General features: G+C 28.1%; 2 protein-coding genes across 2 annotated transcripts; both read right to left on the minus strand.

Annotated features, from left to right (window-relative positions):
* Positions 1-1,339: 1,339 nt before the first annotated feature.
* LOC136074074 (uncharacterized) lies at positions 1,340-2,080 on the minus strand. The gene has a single exon (XM_065786374.1). It carries the CDS (start codon positions 2,078-2,080, stop codon positions 1,340-1,342), a length of 741 nt encoding a protein of 246 aa, XP_065642446.1.
* A 3,708-nt stretch (positions 2,081-5,788) lies between these two features.
* On the minus strand, positions 5,789-6,751 carry LOC136074075 (uncharacterized). The gene has a single exon (XM_065786375.1). It carries the CDS (start codon positions 6,749-6,751, stop codon positions 5,789-5,791), a length of 963 nt encoding a protein of 320 aa, XP_065642447.1.
* Between the last annotated feature and the right edge of the window lie 8,160 nt (positions 6,752-14,911).

The raw sequence follows: 14,911 nt of genomic DNA on the forward strand, positions 1-14,911 counted from the left end.
TTTAGATGGTAAATCAAGTGTAAAGTATCCTCCTAATTCAATATTAGAATGTATATTACAACCTTGTAATGAGTTAGTATAAAATGGTCTACCATATGGAGCGAATAATAAATCACAAGCTAAACCTATAGTATTTATTCTTTTACTTCCAATGCAAAGCGTATTATCTGCATATAAAATTCTAACCATAGTTTTCTGAGAATAGCAGGACCACTATTTTGAATAAAAACTGCTGTTCCATCAGTACCTGTATTTGCTTGAAGAGTCTTGGATTTTACTCCCATGCATGTTAAACTTGAATTTAGTACTATTTCTAAACTGCTAGGATTAGGTATTATTGTGTCAACATAATACTTTGTAGCAGCATCATTTGGATTTGTAGGTTCTGCTACATTTATTAATTTGTTTGTATTCATGTCAATATCACTAGTTGCATTATTTTATCCATTTCTCCTAATGAACATACTATCAGCTTGAGATGCTGTTAATCCATTTGAAACTACTCGACTTGTAGTTGAATAAATTGTTGTACGTCCGATTTTATCAACAGGCATTTTATATATAAAGAAAAAAAAATTACCATAGATTAGTAAAAATATTCTGAAAATCATATCCTTCTTATAGTTTTTTTAAAACATAGAGACACAAATTTCCACAGAATGAAGTATTTCCAAACTGAACTCTATCACTATTACAATAAACAGAGTCTTTTAAATAATTAACAACTTCGACAGGTGGGGGTTGTGCATAAGAGTTAAAACTTTATTTTTTTTCACCGTCTTTGTACCAGCAAATCCAATGAAAACCCTGTGCACTTGAATCTCCTATATTTAATATTCCATATTCTTTTTTTGTGTATTTTTAAGTAATTGATCTCTTACAAATACACCTTTAAAATTTTTTATTTTTAGTTTTTTTGCTGCTCCTAACAATTGAAATTTGTTAAAGTTTCATTAGGTAGCATTATTCCTTCAACATTAATAAATTTGTTCATTTTTATAATATATTATGAAAATTTTATATATAGATTTCAATGTGATTGTAGTAACCTTTATATAGATCACTTTCTTTTTTTTCTTGTAAAAAATTATTTTTCCATTCCTGCTGCCTAATTTGTGGATCCGAAGGATCAAATTGACCTGTTTGCTAATGATTTCTTTTAATTTGTAGTGTCCATATGCTAATGTGTAAATTCTGTCTTCTAAAATGACTCTTTTATCATTATTTTTTATTTTATTGATCTCTTCTGGGTAAATTTCATGTGAATATGATCTTATTACATTCATTTTCATAATTTGATCTACTTTATTTAATAAACAATGTTTATAATCTTCGTGTGTTATATGATTTTTACAATATTTTTCTTTATTCCTTTACATTTTTTATTTTCTTTACCGTGTACTTTGTAGGAATACAATTTAGATCTTAATCCTACAAATTCTTCAATTTGCGTTTCTCCAGTCTCATCTTTAAACATTCCAATTACTTTTTTATTTATTTTAACTTTGAATCCTACAAGTTCTATTGCTGGATGCTTTGGATCAAATTCACTTGTATCAAATTTCCTTTCAACATTTTCAGAAATATCAGCATAAAAATCTTTTGTTTTTATTTCGTTTGCTAAAGAATCAGTATCTGTAAATAATAGTTTTGCTCGATCAGAATATTTATTCTTTATATAATCGTAATGAAATTCGTACATTAGAGTTTTAGTTAAATCTAAAATACACATACCTAAGTAAATTGGTTTGTTATACATTGATTTGGTTCTCTTCATGTAAATCGCTATTAAATTTTCATCAAATATCGTTCGACTTTCGAAGTTTGGTCTTGAAGCTAATTTAACAGCTTCATTTCTATTCGTCACTAATCTAACATCAACTCTGTTCTCAATGTTCTCCATTGTTTTTCCAAATACTGAGTTGTTCATCAGTTTGAAAAAGTCTTTTTCAAAATCATTCGTTGTCTTGTCAAACCAAGAGCTTTGTTTAAAACTTAGACCTCTATGAATTTTTGTGATCTTTAGACCTAATCTTACATACAATTTAAGATTTTCATAATGGGTAACATAATTTTTCATATTTTCCAAGTTAGGGAGTAGTTTTTCAACTTTATCAGTATTTAATCTTTCAGGAGTAAGTGGGTAGTCATTATGATCATTATGCAGATGTTCAGGATAATTTAAATCAACTTCTAGTATACATGGAATTGATTTTCAGATTTTCAACTCATCTTCATCCATCCATTTAAACCCATGTGTTGGAAGTGGCTTACTCATCGCCAATCCATATAGATTATTAGCGTCTAGATATTGGATTAATGTTCATTCTTTGCTTTTGTCATATGCGTCATCCATATACTTATTATTAGATATTCCTAATCTATTCGATATCATATTGATTCCACCTCTTATTCCTTTCTTTATCATTAGTATCACATCGTAATCACTCAACAGTTCTAATTTTACTTTTGTTTTCTTCAATGCTGCATCCCAAGCTAATCCTGGTGATGTGTAATACCAAGCCGGATCTAATTTATAATTTTTCATGCAAACATCTCTAAAATTTTTAAAAACATCTGCTAGTAAAAGCACATCTGAAACGTTGTTGATAATCTCTAAATGTTTTGCAATTAAACTCCTTCCATACATTTTGTGCATGTGAGTAATCATTACCAATTATATCTTCATCGTTCAATTTATAAAAGAACGATTCTTTTGTGGGTAATTGAGTTTCATTAAGTTTATCAACAGAGTCTACCTAATCATAGGGATATACGCCTTTTTTTAGTAATAAATCTAATTGTTTCCCTGAATACAATTTTCTGATATTTTTACATTGCTCTTTTGATAAATTTTTTGATAAAGAATCTAAACTAGAAGGCATAAATCTAAAACTGTCTAAGAAACGAATCTGACGCTTTATTTCAACACTCATTCCATCTTTAACAAACTCTCCAACTTTAATCTCTCTAGAAAAGCCAATAAACTTTTCTTCGCTGTTTGGGATACAGCTCAATATACCTCCTGATAATTTCTTGATAAATAAGATAGAATCATAACCAGATAAAGTATGAAATAGTACTGGGAAGAAATCTGGAATTTTATATTTTAAGTTACAACCATTATAAGCAGCACCTCTATATTTTCCAGTAATGTGACAGTGATCACGTACTTTATCATAATCCAAATCTTTTCCGCAAATGTGACATTGTGTTGCTGCATCGAAATCCTTCTTATTTTCATGTGTATATACAATATTTTTTTTAAATTTAATCCTGTTACAAATTTTTATGATATCTTCTTGAAACCTGTCAACAAATATTTGTGCAACATCATCCGTTTCATTACTTGCAGTAAATGAAACTGGATTGCTTTGGTAAAAACTTTCATCGAAACATTTAATGTAGTAGCAGATCGAACTTGGTATATGCTTTTGATACTGTTTAGTATAGGATTCATTAGGATTAGGTTCACAAGTACTGATAGGTTTGATGAAACTTTCAAGGTAAGCACATACTACAAATGGTACTCTCATCGATCTATTGTGATTAGTAAACTGCATTGTCGATTTTGGTGGTGGAATTTCAATACGCACTGAATCATGTGTATTACAAAACGATTTTAGATAATGATTCTTTTTAGTGTTTAGATAATGATTCTTCAGAATTAAACCCAAGTAAGCAATTTCTACAATAGTGAATAGTACATTTTTTCTTGGATGTTTGTGAAGAAAGTAATTTGCTCAAACTTTTTATTAAGCAGTAACGTTTAGTTTCACTATTTGAGATTAATAATAAATCTATTAAATGCTGACGATCATTATTCTTTGAAACACGTTAAGGATAAACTGAATTCTCGTATCCGTATACATTCACACTTATATCTTTATTGTTATTCTCAAATTGCGTAATTTGATTTAAAGATACTGGAAATTCTATTTTTTTGCAATTAATTTTATTAGATTGTATTTTAAGCTCTTTATCAACTCTTTCAGGATTTTTATCTTTAGGTTTTAATGCTCTTGTAACACACTACTTTAAGCATTCATTATCTTCATTTTTTATGTTAATGATTGTCTTTTTAGTTGCTAAATTTTTGTCAAGTGGAATATAAGACTTAGCTTTAAGAGGATTATTCTCTATAGTATTTATATCCATCTTTTTAACAGAAATAAATCTCCAATTTAACCCTAGCTGTTGAAAAGATGATAAATTTTTTTAAATTCTCAACTTTGCTGTTTCATAAAACTCATCTAAATCTGTTGATTCTAATACAACAGTACTCTTCCTTGTAAATGGAGCAGTTGTAGTTATAGTTTCTCATGTTTTAATATCAGTACGCTCCATTTCACAAGTGAGAACTATATTAACTTTTGATTTTCTATTTTCTTTAAGTATTTTAATTGCATTTTTTTTAGCAGCATTCATGAAAGATATAGCATCATATCCTTTTATTCCTTTAACTGAAAACTGATTTGTTACATTCTTAACAGCTGATTGTGATAATTTAAATTCTATCGGATGTCTAATTCTAAATTTTTGATACAAATTAAAAACTGAAGATTTTAATCCATCAACTTGTTTATTCACAACCTTTTTAATTGGTTCTGGAACATATGATACAATCCAATCTGCAAGAGAATTAATCTTTTTATTTATATCTTTTCTAATTTATGTAATTGGTTGAAAAGGTGACGGTGCTAAAATTGTTGATGATATATCTGGAACAGGCTAATCAAGTAAATACTCTGTACCCATCTGTTCGACTGATTGCATCTGTGTGTGCGATAACGCTATTATGAGATCATCTTTTCTCATTCTATAATAATATTTATTTTTTCGCTTTTTAGCAATTTGTTTTAATTCTTTTATCGTTTTATTATTTTCCATTTTTATATAGCAAGATATTTTTTTTTCCTTTTTCATTTTCTTTAAATGATTTTTCAAAATATTTTTTCTTGTTAATATTTCATATGTAAAGTTTCATATGAAATTTAAATGCATCACCATCCTCCATAAGAATTAACAAGTAGCATTTCAATATTTTTCAATCTCCTGCTCTTTTGTAATATAAAAGGTTCAGAGGTTAAAATTTCTGAAGATATTTTATCTGGAATAGGTTCATCTAGTAGATACTCTGTACCCATGCGAACTAGATCCTTCGGATCCGTATAAATTCTTCGAATTTTTAGATACTCCATATCCACTTTTATATGACAAGATTTTTTTTTTTTTTAGTTTTTCAGAATTTAATATTTCAATCTTATAACCATTATCAATCTTCCCATCACGCATTTCAAGATATCTATATCCATGCCCAGTTCCACGCATTGCACTATATAAGGATTTATATACTGTTTTTTCTCCTGTTTCTATGTTTGTTAATTTGATAGTGACTGGTTTTTTCTTAACTGTTCTTAATCTTTTATATTTTGGATCTATTTCTTTTTTCTCTTCTTTTACTGGATGTATTCTAGGTCCTCCAACTGGTCTTTTCTCATTTACTTTGCATAGGTCCGAAGGATCTACTTTTTTTACTGGATGTATTCTAGGTCTTCCAACTGGTCTTTTCTCATCAGCTGCTTCTGTTGCTTTTGACATGATTGATTCTTTATCTATCCACCCATTATCTACAGCAATCATTAAAATGTAACATAATTTTTAGATGTCTGTAAAATGTTGATTTCTTTTAACAACTTCTGCAAGTTTTCCCTTGTATAATACATTTTTATTATTATTACGTTCAACTTATTTCCGTCTGATTAAAAGTGTAAAAACTTATCCGATATTACAACAGCAAACGCTTCATATCTGCTGGAACAGCTGCATTAAATGTTGCGTTAATTTGTACATCTACTACTGATGATTTTAATTTTTCTGATTGTCTACTAACATCAAAAACAAAGAGTGGGTATAAATCTTTATAGTCTGAAGGAGTTATGTTGCTTTGTGTTATTAAATCGTTCGTTCCATAAAATTTTTCACTAAATACAGATGCATCTCTATAGGCTCTTAAAAAATGATGATTTGGAAATGATAAGTTATAGTCAACAGCTGGATATCTTTCTTGATTAAGCATAATATAATATAAGTCACAATGATCAAATATCGAAGAATTAACTTCTTGATTTCCATCCTTATTTGTTTGGAATCCAACAATGACGTATCTTGGTTTTTCTGGAGATGTCTTTACGCTAAGTCTCCAAGAAAACCTTGTAGATTGTAGAACAGTTATAGTATTACACTGCCTTGCGCGAAAAGTTACTGGAAGTGTCACTTTTGATTTAATACTTTTGTAAAGATTAACTCTGAATCTGATGGAGTCACAAGTCACATATGGCATGATCAATGATGTTTTATCAAGATTAACTTTTCCTGCAGCTGCAAGAGCGTTTCTAAAAATTGCTTCGGTATCACCTTTTCTAACAAGAGTTTGTGTATGTTTAAATCCGTAAATAAACTTGTTGTAATCATCGCAGAATCCAAAAATGTGTCTTAAAGGTATACAAAATGAAAATGTTCCCTTTGTAGTGGGTTTCTGAATTATGTATGCTTGTCTTAATGTAAACCCTGTGTTATTAACTGTTGTTGTTGAAGAATCTTTGTACCACAATTGATTTAATCCTTGTGCTAATTGAAAGTCATTTGGGTATTTAAGCATTCCTAACATTGTTGTTGCTTGACCTGGATAATAAACTGATTCTATTTCTTGGTTTGATAATTGATATGATATTTGACTAAATAAGTGCATAATACCATTACTTGTGAGTTATACTACATCTGCATTAACATAAGCTGTCCCATCAAGTTTAAGAAGTCTTCCTTCAAACAAGAGATAAGCCTCAGATGGAAGTGGGAACAAATCTTGTTGCTCAATGTTAATTCTTATTTCTCCAACGCTCTTTAAATTTGTGCGAGCTACTGGTTTATACTCATGGAACTCAAATCTTTCAATTCCATCATCCACAATTGGGATTTCTGTAAAATTTAATATATCAGAAGTTGCCATTTTTTATATATATATATATTTTTTTTTTTAATGGAAAATAAATATAAAAAAAGTAAACCAATCGAAGACCGCGACCTTTTTTTGCTAGATCTTCTATCCTTATAGCTGTTGATTTTAATGAAGACCCCATCATTATATTATTTATATTCGGTGTAACTTCATCGGCTTTTTTATTTAAATTTGAGATTATGTCATTAATTCCATTATTAATGACTGTATTTGGTTGTGAAACTTTAGAAGATGCTTTTCTAATTAATTGTTTTCCTTTTTCAACTGCAACATCTTTAGCAGCTTCTATTGCTGATGTTGAAAGTTCTTTCCCTGCTGATTTTGCAGTAGTTATTGCAGTTTTTCCTAAATCGCTAGCAGCTAACGTCTTCAACATAGCTGATGACACTCTTGTTAAATTTGATGATGCTGCTCGTTTAAATAAATTTATTAAACAGTCAAATATACCATTTCCTCCAACAACTTGCTTCTTAAAATATCTCTTATTTTTAACAAATAGCATTTTTATGTACGCAATTTTTTTCAATTTTTTAAAATTTTTTTTTACTCATATTATCATATTCATATTATCATATTCATATTATCATATTCATATTATCATATTCATATTATCATATTCATATTATCATATTCATATTATCAAATTCATATTATCATATTCCTAGATTATTTTGTATTGCTTTATACTGATCACTATTCAAAACACCTTGTCTTAACAATTCATCACAAATTGAAACAGCTTCATTTCTTGATCCAGTATTACCTGCTCTCCATGCAGCTATGCGTAATTCAAGCATATCAAGGAGTGAAATAGGATCGCTAGGAAGAATTATTGGTCCTATTCCTGTTCCCTTTGATTCTCTTTGATACTCAAGCATTCTAGTTCTCTTTAATTTTCTCCAAATGGGAGCTATTATTTCTTTGTATTTTTTGCTCCGAGATGACTTTGGTTTTTCTGAATCAGTGGTAATTGCATCTGTTTGTATTATTATATCTCGATAATTGTGAAGATCATCTATATTATATATTTCCTTATTAGGATTAGACATTGTTACTAATTCCCAAAGACCAGGATTACCTATGTATTTTATTCCATTTATATCTATATCATCATTATTAATTGATATTGGAACTTTTCCTATAAAAATTTATCTTCTTTAGAATGTATTCCAAATGTAGTGTCTGTAGACTTTTTACTATAAGTATACATCTTAAGATAGTCTGTTGCAATTTTTCCCAACTTTAAAAATTCATCAGAAGGCATTATTTCTTTAGATCCATAAGTAAGTATTTCAGGATATGCATTTGAAAAGGTAAGAGCAAATTGATTAGCTTGATCTTGCAATTTAGATATATCCTCTTTTATTTCAGATTGACTATCAATTAATGACTTGTACAATTTTGACAAGTCTATCTGCAAATTAGAATCTCCAATCTTTTCACTAAGATCATTCTGCTGTATTCTTTTTTTACTCTCTGATAAATTTTTATCAATTTGATCTCTCTGTTCAGTGTCTGTAATTTTTAAAAATGACATTTTGTTTTATATAAAAAAGATTAAAAACACAACATAAAAGTTTATGTTGTGTTTTATGATTTACGTTTTACGTTACGTTTTACGTTTTAGCAAACTATTTAAATAATCAATATTAAACGTTCCACAATTATTTTTAATCTCAAAGTCTTTATAAATGATATCATTTGTTTCTAATAATCTTAATATAAGTGCCATTGATAAAATACTTTTTATTAGTTTTTTTTCTTTGAAATCACACTCTAATTGAAATACATATTTATCTATAATTCTTAATTTATCCTGTTTTTAACATTATTTTATTGTTTAAGTGATTCTTTAATGTCTCTTTCTACACAATAAAAACCACTATCTTCATTCCAGATAAGTTTATAAAGTTTATTTCTCTCATCATCACCATAAGTTGAAGGTATCTGAAAGTTTCCACAATCAGTGATAAATATAGAGTGACTTCCTGAATCAACAATAAAACCTCCTTTTCCAAATCCAAGAAGTTCCAAATATTTTTTTTTATTCAAATCTCTTTCACGTTTACTTCATTCTAAAAAGAACCGATATAAATGTTGCATATCTTATTATTTGTCAATAAATTGTTAAGTGACTATTTTTTTATTGAACCTACTATGAATTACTTTAATAGCTTCTTCTCTCCCTTGGTCGATTAGTGACAACTTTGTTTGTTCATCAATTTCATTTTTAACTTTTATTCTAATTTGCTCCATCATTGTCTGAAAATTTTCAAGTCAAAATCCTTGTCATCTATATGCCCATCTACTAAAGCTTTAGAAATAAAATTGCTTATTGCATTTAGTTTTGAATCAGCAAGCACTTTAATCTTTTCATGCTTTTCTGCTTTTAAGTTCATTTTTTTAATAATTTGTCCTCCTATTATTGATAACACACCTGCTCCTAATGCTGCACCTTCACATGCAATAACTACTGGTGCTGCAATGATTGTTGATAAAAAACCAATTCCAATAGTTCAAAGTGCCATAGTGCTTGCTAGTCATGCATTATCAATTGCAGAAATTATTTTTACAGCTCTATGATATTTTTTACTTAGCATTATTCTCTTATCTCTCTCACGCTCTATTTCTTTTTGAATCTCGCCAATTATTTGTAACCGATATGATTTTTCTTCAGGTGAATTAGGAAGAACAGGGTAAATATTGTTATTCTCAGTAAGTATAGCTGAATAAATGTTATTGTACATTTTATTATTGTATTCCATTTTTAATAAAAAAAATCAAAAAATTAACACAATAGATTAACAGAACAAAAAAAATCTCCTTATTTAATTATTACATCATCAACCGAATTATTAATAATAATTACTACAATGTCATCAACAGACTCTGCTATTATACAATCTTGTAAACTTAACATTTTTAATCTAAGTTCATGTTTTAATGAAACTAACGCAACACCTTTATTAACTACTACACCAAACTTTAAAAGAATATATTGATGTGATAGAGATTTTATTGTAATGTCGTGTTGTGCAAATACATCATATCTTCCATTTATTAATATTGCAGGATGCTGTAAATTTTTATGTGGTTTAAAAACTATAGGAAATGGTTCCGGTTGTTTATATTTGTTTATAAATTTATGCACTGGCATGCTATTTGACATTTTATTATATATATTTTGAAAATCAAAGAATCATATTTAAAAATGGAATATTGGCAAATGGAGAATTTGGTCCTAATAATAAACCTGATCCTGTTGATGTATAACCATTTCCAGCACGTAAGTACAATCCATCACCTACAGAACTTCCTTTACTCCATGGTCTCAAATATAAACCAGTTCCTGCACATGTTAATTTAACTCCTTGTCCATTCTTTTTCATGTACACAATACCATTTCCAGCAATTTTATTAATCATAGTTGATCCAGCTGCTAAACCTACTCCTGAAAGCAGTCCTGTTGCAAGTGGTTGAATACCATTTTGGTTACCAACGGTAAGATAACTCTTGATGCTAAAGAACCAAGAAACGGTAAAAGTGCACCAATAAATCCACCCTCTATTTTAGAATTGTGTACAAATTGTGTTTTACTTAAAATAATTGATACACCAGTACCTTTTTCATATGCTTTTCTAATTCTATTCAATTGTGTTGTTGTTACAGCTAATACATGCTCACTATTTAAATCTGAATGCGATAACTTAATACTAGCTCCAATACCACATTCAATTGCATTTTTAATTTTTTCTGTTTGGTTTTGTAAAAGATTTACTTTAATATTAGTATATTTACTCATTTTGTTATAGTTAGATTTTTTTTTTCTCTTAAGTGAAGTCTAATAGCTAATTTTTCTCCTCGTAAATTTATCATATTTCCATCTTGATCAACCAATTTAGTCTCCATCTTTGAAATTGTTTTTAGTGTTATTGGTAAGTAAATTAAGTTTAATGGCTCTTGATTAATTTTATATCCAGGACCATCACTTGGGAAAAATGAATATATAACGTTTTCTGTTGTTCCATTTACATAGGATGATGCTATTATATCATTTGTTGCACTTAAACTATTAATACTTAAAATGTTTACTATATTATCTGATTCATGAGATCTTGTTTAATATACTTGACTGTTAAAACCAAGAATAGATCTAATTGAATTTATAGGTCTAAAATCAATTTTATAACCAGCTTCAATATTTAAAGTTGTTTTCAATGTGTTATTATCTGCTGAAAATATAATACTAGTTTCAGCTCCATTAATAGTTTTACTATTTTCAGTAATTTTTTCCACAATATACTTATTTATATCATCAATCTCATAATTATCTTCTAGAATGTTTATATCTATCCAAGTTGCTCAATTATCTGAACTATATCTAAAATTGTTATTTGAAGAATCAACATTTGGAAAACTGTAGAATGTATTAAGACCAACTAATAGCATTTCATAATCTTTATCTTCACTTAGTTATATAATAGTAGCTAACTTCTCTTTTATATAACTACTTTTATCATTCAATATTATATACGTTTTTTAAATACAAAAAAATTATTTTAAACTTTAGATGGAAAATAAAAATTATCTAATCCACTTCTATATTTTCCATTATCTATTTTAGAAGATAAATCTATGACAACAAATCCATGAGGTTCTGACCAAGCATGCTTACAAAATCTTTTAAACTCATCTTCGTTCATATCACTAGAAACATGGTCTCTATAAATATGACTTAAACTCTTTGAATCTTGAGGAAATAAGCAAATTAAATTGACGTTTTCTCTAATAGTTTGTCTAGGTAACATAAAATAATTTTGTGCAAGATAGAAAAAATCTACATTACTCTGTCTTCCTCTTATATATTATTTTTCACACTTATTTTGTTTTGTTAATTGCAAATCATCAAATATCATCAAATTATTCTTGTTAATATCAATATCTTCAGGATTTGGTACATCTTCATCTGTTTCAAAAAACTTACACTCCATATCTGCTTTATCTTTCAAATTTTTGAAACTTCTCCAATTACAAAATCTGGATTTGCATTTAATTTTTCTATTTGGTCTTGTAGCTTAAATAGTTCATTAATAATTTCTTTCGGCAATTTTTTTTTTAAAAGAGGTTTTTAATATTTTGTATTCTGGTTGAAAAAGAGACTTTCCAAAAACTTGTAAATTATTATAATCTAACCAACCAGGTCTTAAAAGTAGATTTAATAATAAAGTAGTTTTTCCACAACCCGACTTTCCAACAATAATTCCTCTTATACTTTTAGGTAACAACTTGTTTTTACTTTGCTTATTTTCATTAACATTCAATGAATAATCTATAATATCCATTTTTATATATAAGATTCTTTTAATATATAAAAACTTCTATATATATAAAAATGTAGTGTGTAAAATGTAGAAACAAAACAAATACATTAAACCAGCGAAGCGTCGTGAGCAAAAATAATAAAAATATGTCACGTAGAACTTGCGCTATTTGTGGAACAATAAAAACTCAATTTGTGTCAACTTTGCACGGAGGTGATTTAGTTAGTTCAATTAATTCAATAACTAAAAAATAAAATTGCCATGGGCAAAGTTCCCTGGTGAAATGCATTGACCTGGAATGAACTTTGCTGGTCCAGGTATTAATTTAGATAAACGATTAACTTCTACTGATGCATATAAAGAATGGAGTAAACCTATAGATAGAGTCGATAATGCAGCTTACCATCACGATCTTGCTTGTAAATACTTTGATGATACTGCAAAAAGAAATTTAGCTGATAAAATTATGATCGAAGAAATGGATTCTATAAAAAATCCAACAATACGTGAAAGAATTGAACGAGGTATTATAAAACCTATTGTATCATCTAAAGCAAAATTTGGATTAGGTTTTTCAGACCCATATGACTTAGGTGTTGAAACTAATCAAAAAAACTACCAACGATCAGTAAAAAAGAAGAGGATAAAGAAGTAGGTCTTTCAGACCCATGCGAAGTAATTCATATGGGTCCAAAGTATCTGAAATGGTCTGACAAACTTGCAAACGAACTTCATAGACCAGTTGTAAAACATTTCAGAAAAAGAAAAGTGATTGTAAATGGAATCGATGAGATATCGGCTGCTGATTTAGTTGATATGCAATCTTTTTCAAAATTCAATGATGGTATAAAATACTTATTAATGGTAATTGATGTTTTTTCGAAGTATGGATGGATTGTTTCATTGAAGAGCAAAACTGGAGTTGGTGTTGCTAATGCTTTAAATAAAATCTTTAGAAATTCTTCGAATTTCCAAGAAAGAAAGTGTCAAAAAATATGGGTAGATAAAGGCTTAGAATTTTATAATAAGCGTGTTGAAGCATAAGGAGCAGAGTTATATTTAACTGAAAATGAAGAAAAAAGTTGCGTAGTTGAACGTTGGAATAGAACAATAAAAGATAAAATGTTTAAGTACTTTTCAGCTAATTCTACTAGAAAATATATTGACGTTTTAGATGAAATGGTAAGTAAATACAACAACACAAAGCATTCTTTAATTAAATGACACCAGTTGAGGCTAGCGATAAAAAGAATGAGAATATTGTTTGGTTCAATCTAAATAGAAATGTAAGATCAGAGTCTGTAAGACCAAAGTTTTCAATTGGTGATAGAGTTAGGATAACTAAAAAGAAGACAACGTTTGAAAAAGGATACACACCGAGATGGACTCATGAAGTTTTTACAGTTTCAAAAATTCATTTTACAGATCCACTTATAAATTAACTGACGATAATAATGAAGAAATACAAAGTATATTTATGAACAAGAAATGCAAAAAACTGATCAAAATATATTTAGGATTGAAAAAGTTATTCGTAAACTTAAAAACAAATCATTAGTAAATTGGTATGGATATCCTGAGTCGTTTAACTCTTGGGTTGATATTAAAGAATTGATAAGTCTGATTTAATAGGAGTAATTTACTATTATGCCTAGCTAGATTACATTTACGCTTGAGCTAAATTTCAGTTATGAAATTATAGCTTAAAAAATTGATTTAAAATTACAAAATTACAAAAAAAGCTCAGAGTTTAGCTCAGAGTTTATAGTTTGTAACCATAATATATTAATATATTATGGTTGTTATACTACCATTATCTTTATATTTTGGTTCAGACACTTTTTTTGAAAATGCACTTTTTTTATGAGCTAAAATCAGCATTTCATACTACGACTGGTTTAAATGACTTATGAGATTATAGATATGTTTATAGCTAAATATGATATGAGATTATGGTTAAGGATATGGTTGAAAAAGAAAATGAGTCAGGACCCGCCTTTTTCTACGACTAATATTGATTTAATAGTGGAATTAAAAGTTGTTAACTATTAATTCCAATATTAAAACAAACGATTTTTTTGTTTCAAAAGTACATTAAATAAAAATTTCATGGAAACTAGAACTGAAATTCGCTTATTTGTCTGTCTGTCAAGTCAACACATTTTAATGGTTTTTAATGATTTGAAATTGAAAAAATGTATGCGCATAATTATGCGAATATATGCGCACAATTTATCGGCGAATATCTGCGCATACAAACTTTTCTGAACCCTATAAATATGTAAGTAAATACTTAAACATTTTAAAAATCTGTTTAAAAGATACGTACATAATTAAAATAAATTCAAAGTATCAAATTTATTCATTCAAAGTTTAATCGCAAAAGATTGTTTTTCGTCCTTATTTTTTTCTTTACTATACCGCACTAAGCAGAGGCGCGAAACAAATATGATAATGCTGACTGCTTTATCATATTTGATCAAAATGAAATAAATATTATTATAAAATTTTTCTCTATTTCTGCCAGAGATATAGTCAGGAAAGACCAAGATTAAGACAAAGACCAAGATTT

Source organism: Hydra vulgaris, chromosome 01, assembly GCF_038396675.1.
Source record: "Hydra vulgaris chromosome 01, alternate assembly HydraT2T_AEP".
Classification (NCBI taxonomy): domain Eukaryota; kingdom Metazoa; phylum Cnidaria; class Hydrozoa; order Anthoathecata; family Hydridae; genus Hydra; species Hydra vulgaris.

What these genes read in the sequence shown, in the direction of transcription:
- LOC136074075 (XM_065786375.1), bottom strand. Translation starts at nt 6,751, where the DNA reads ATGCACTTATTTAGTCAAATATCATATCAATTATCAAACCAAGAAATA.
- LOC136074074 (XM_065786374.1), bottom strand. Translation starts at nt 2,080, where the DNA reads ATGAAAAATTATGTTACCCATTATGAAAATCTTAAATTGTATGTAAGA.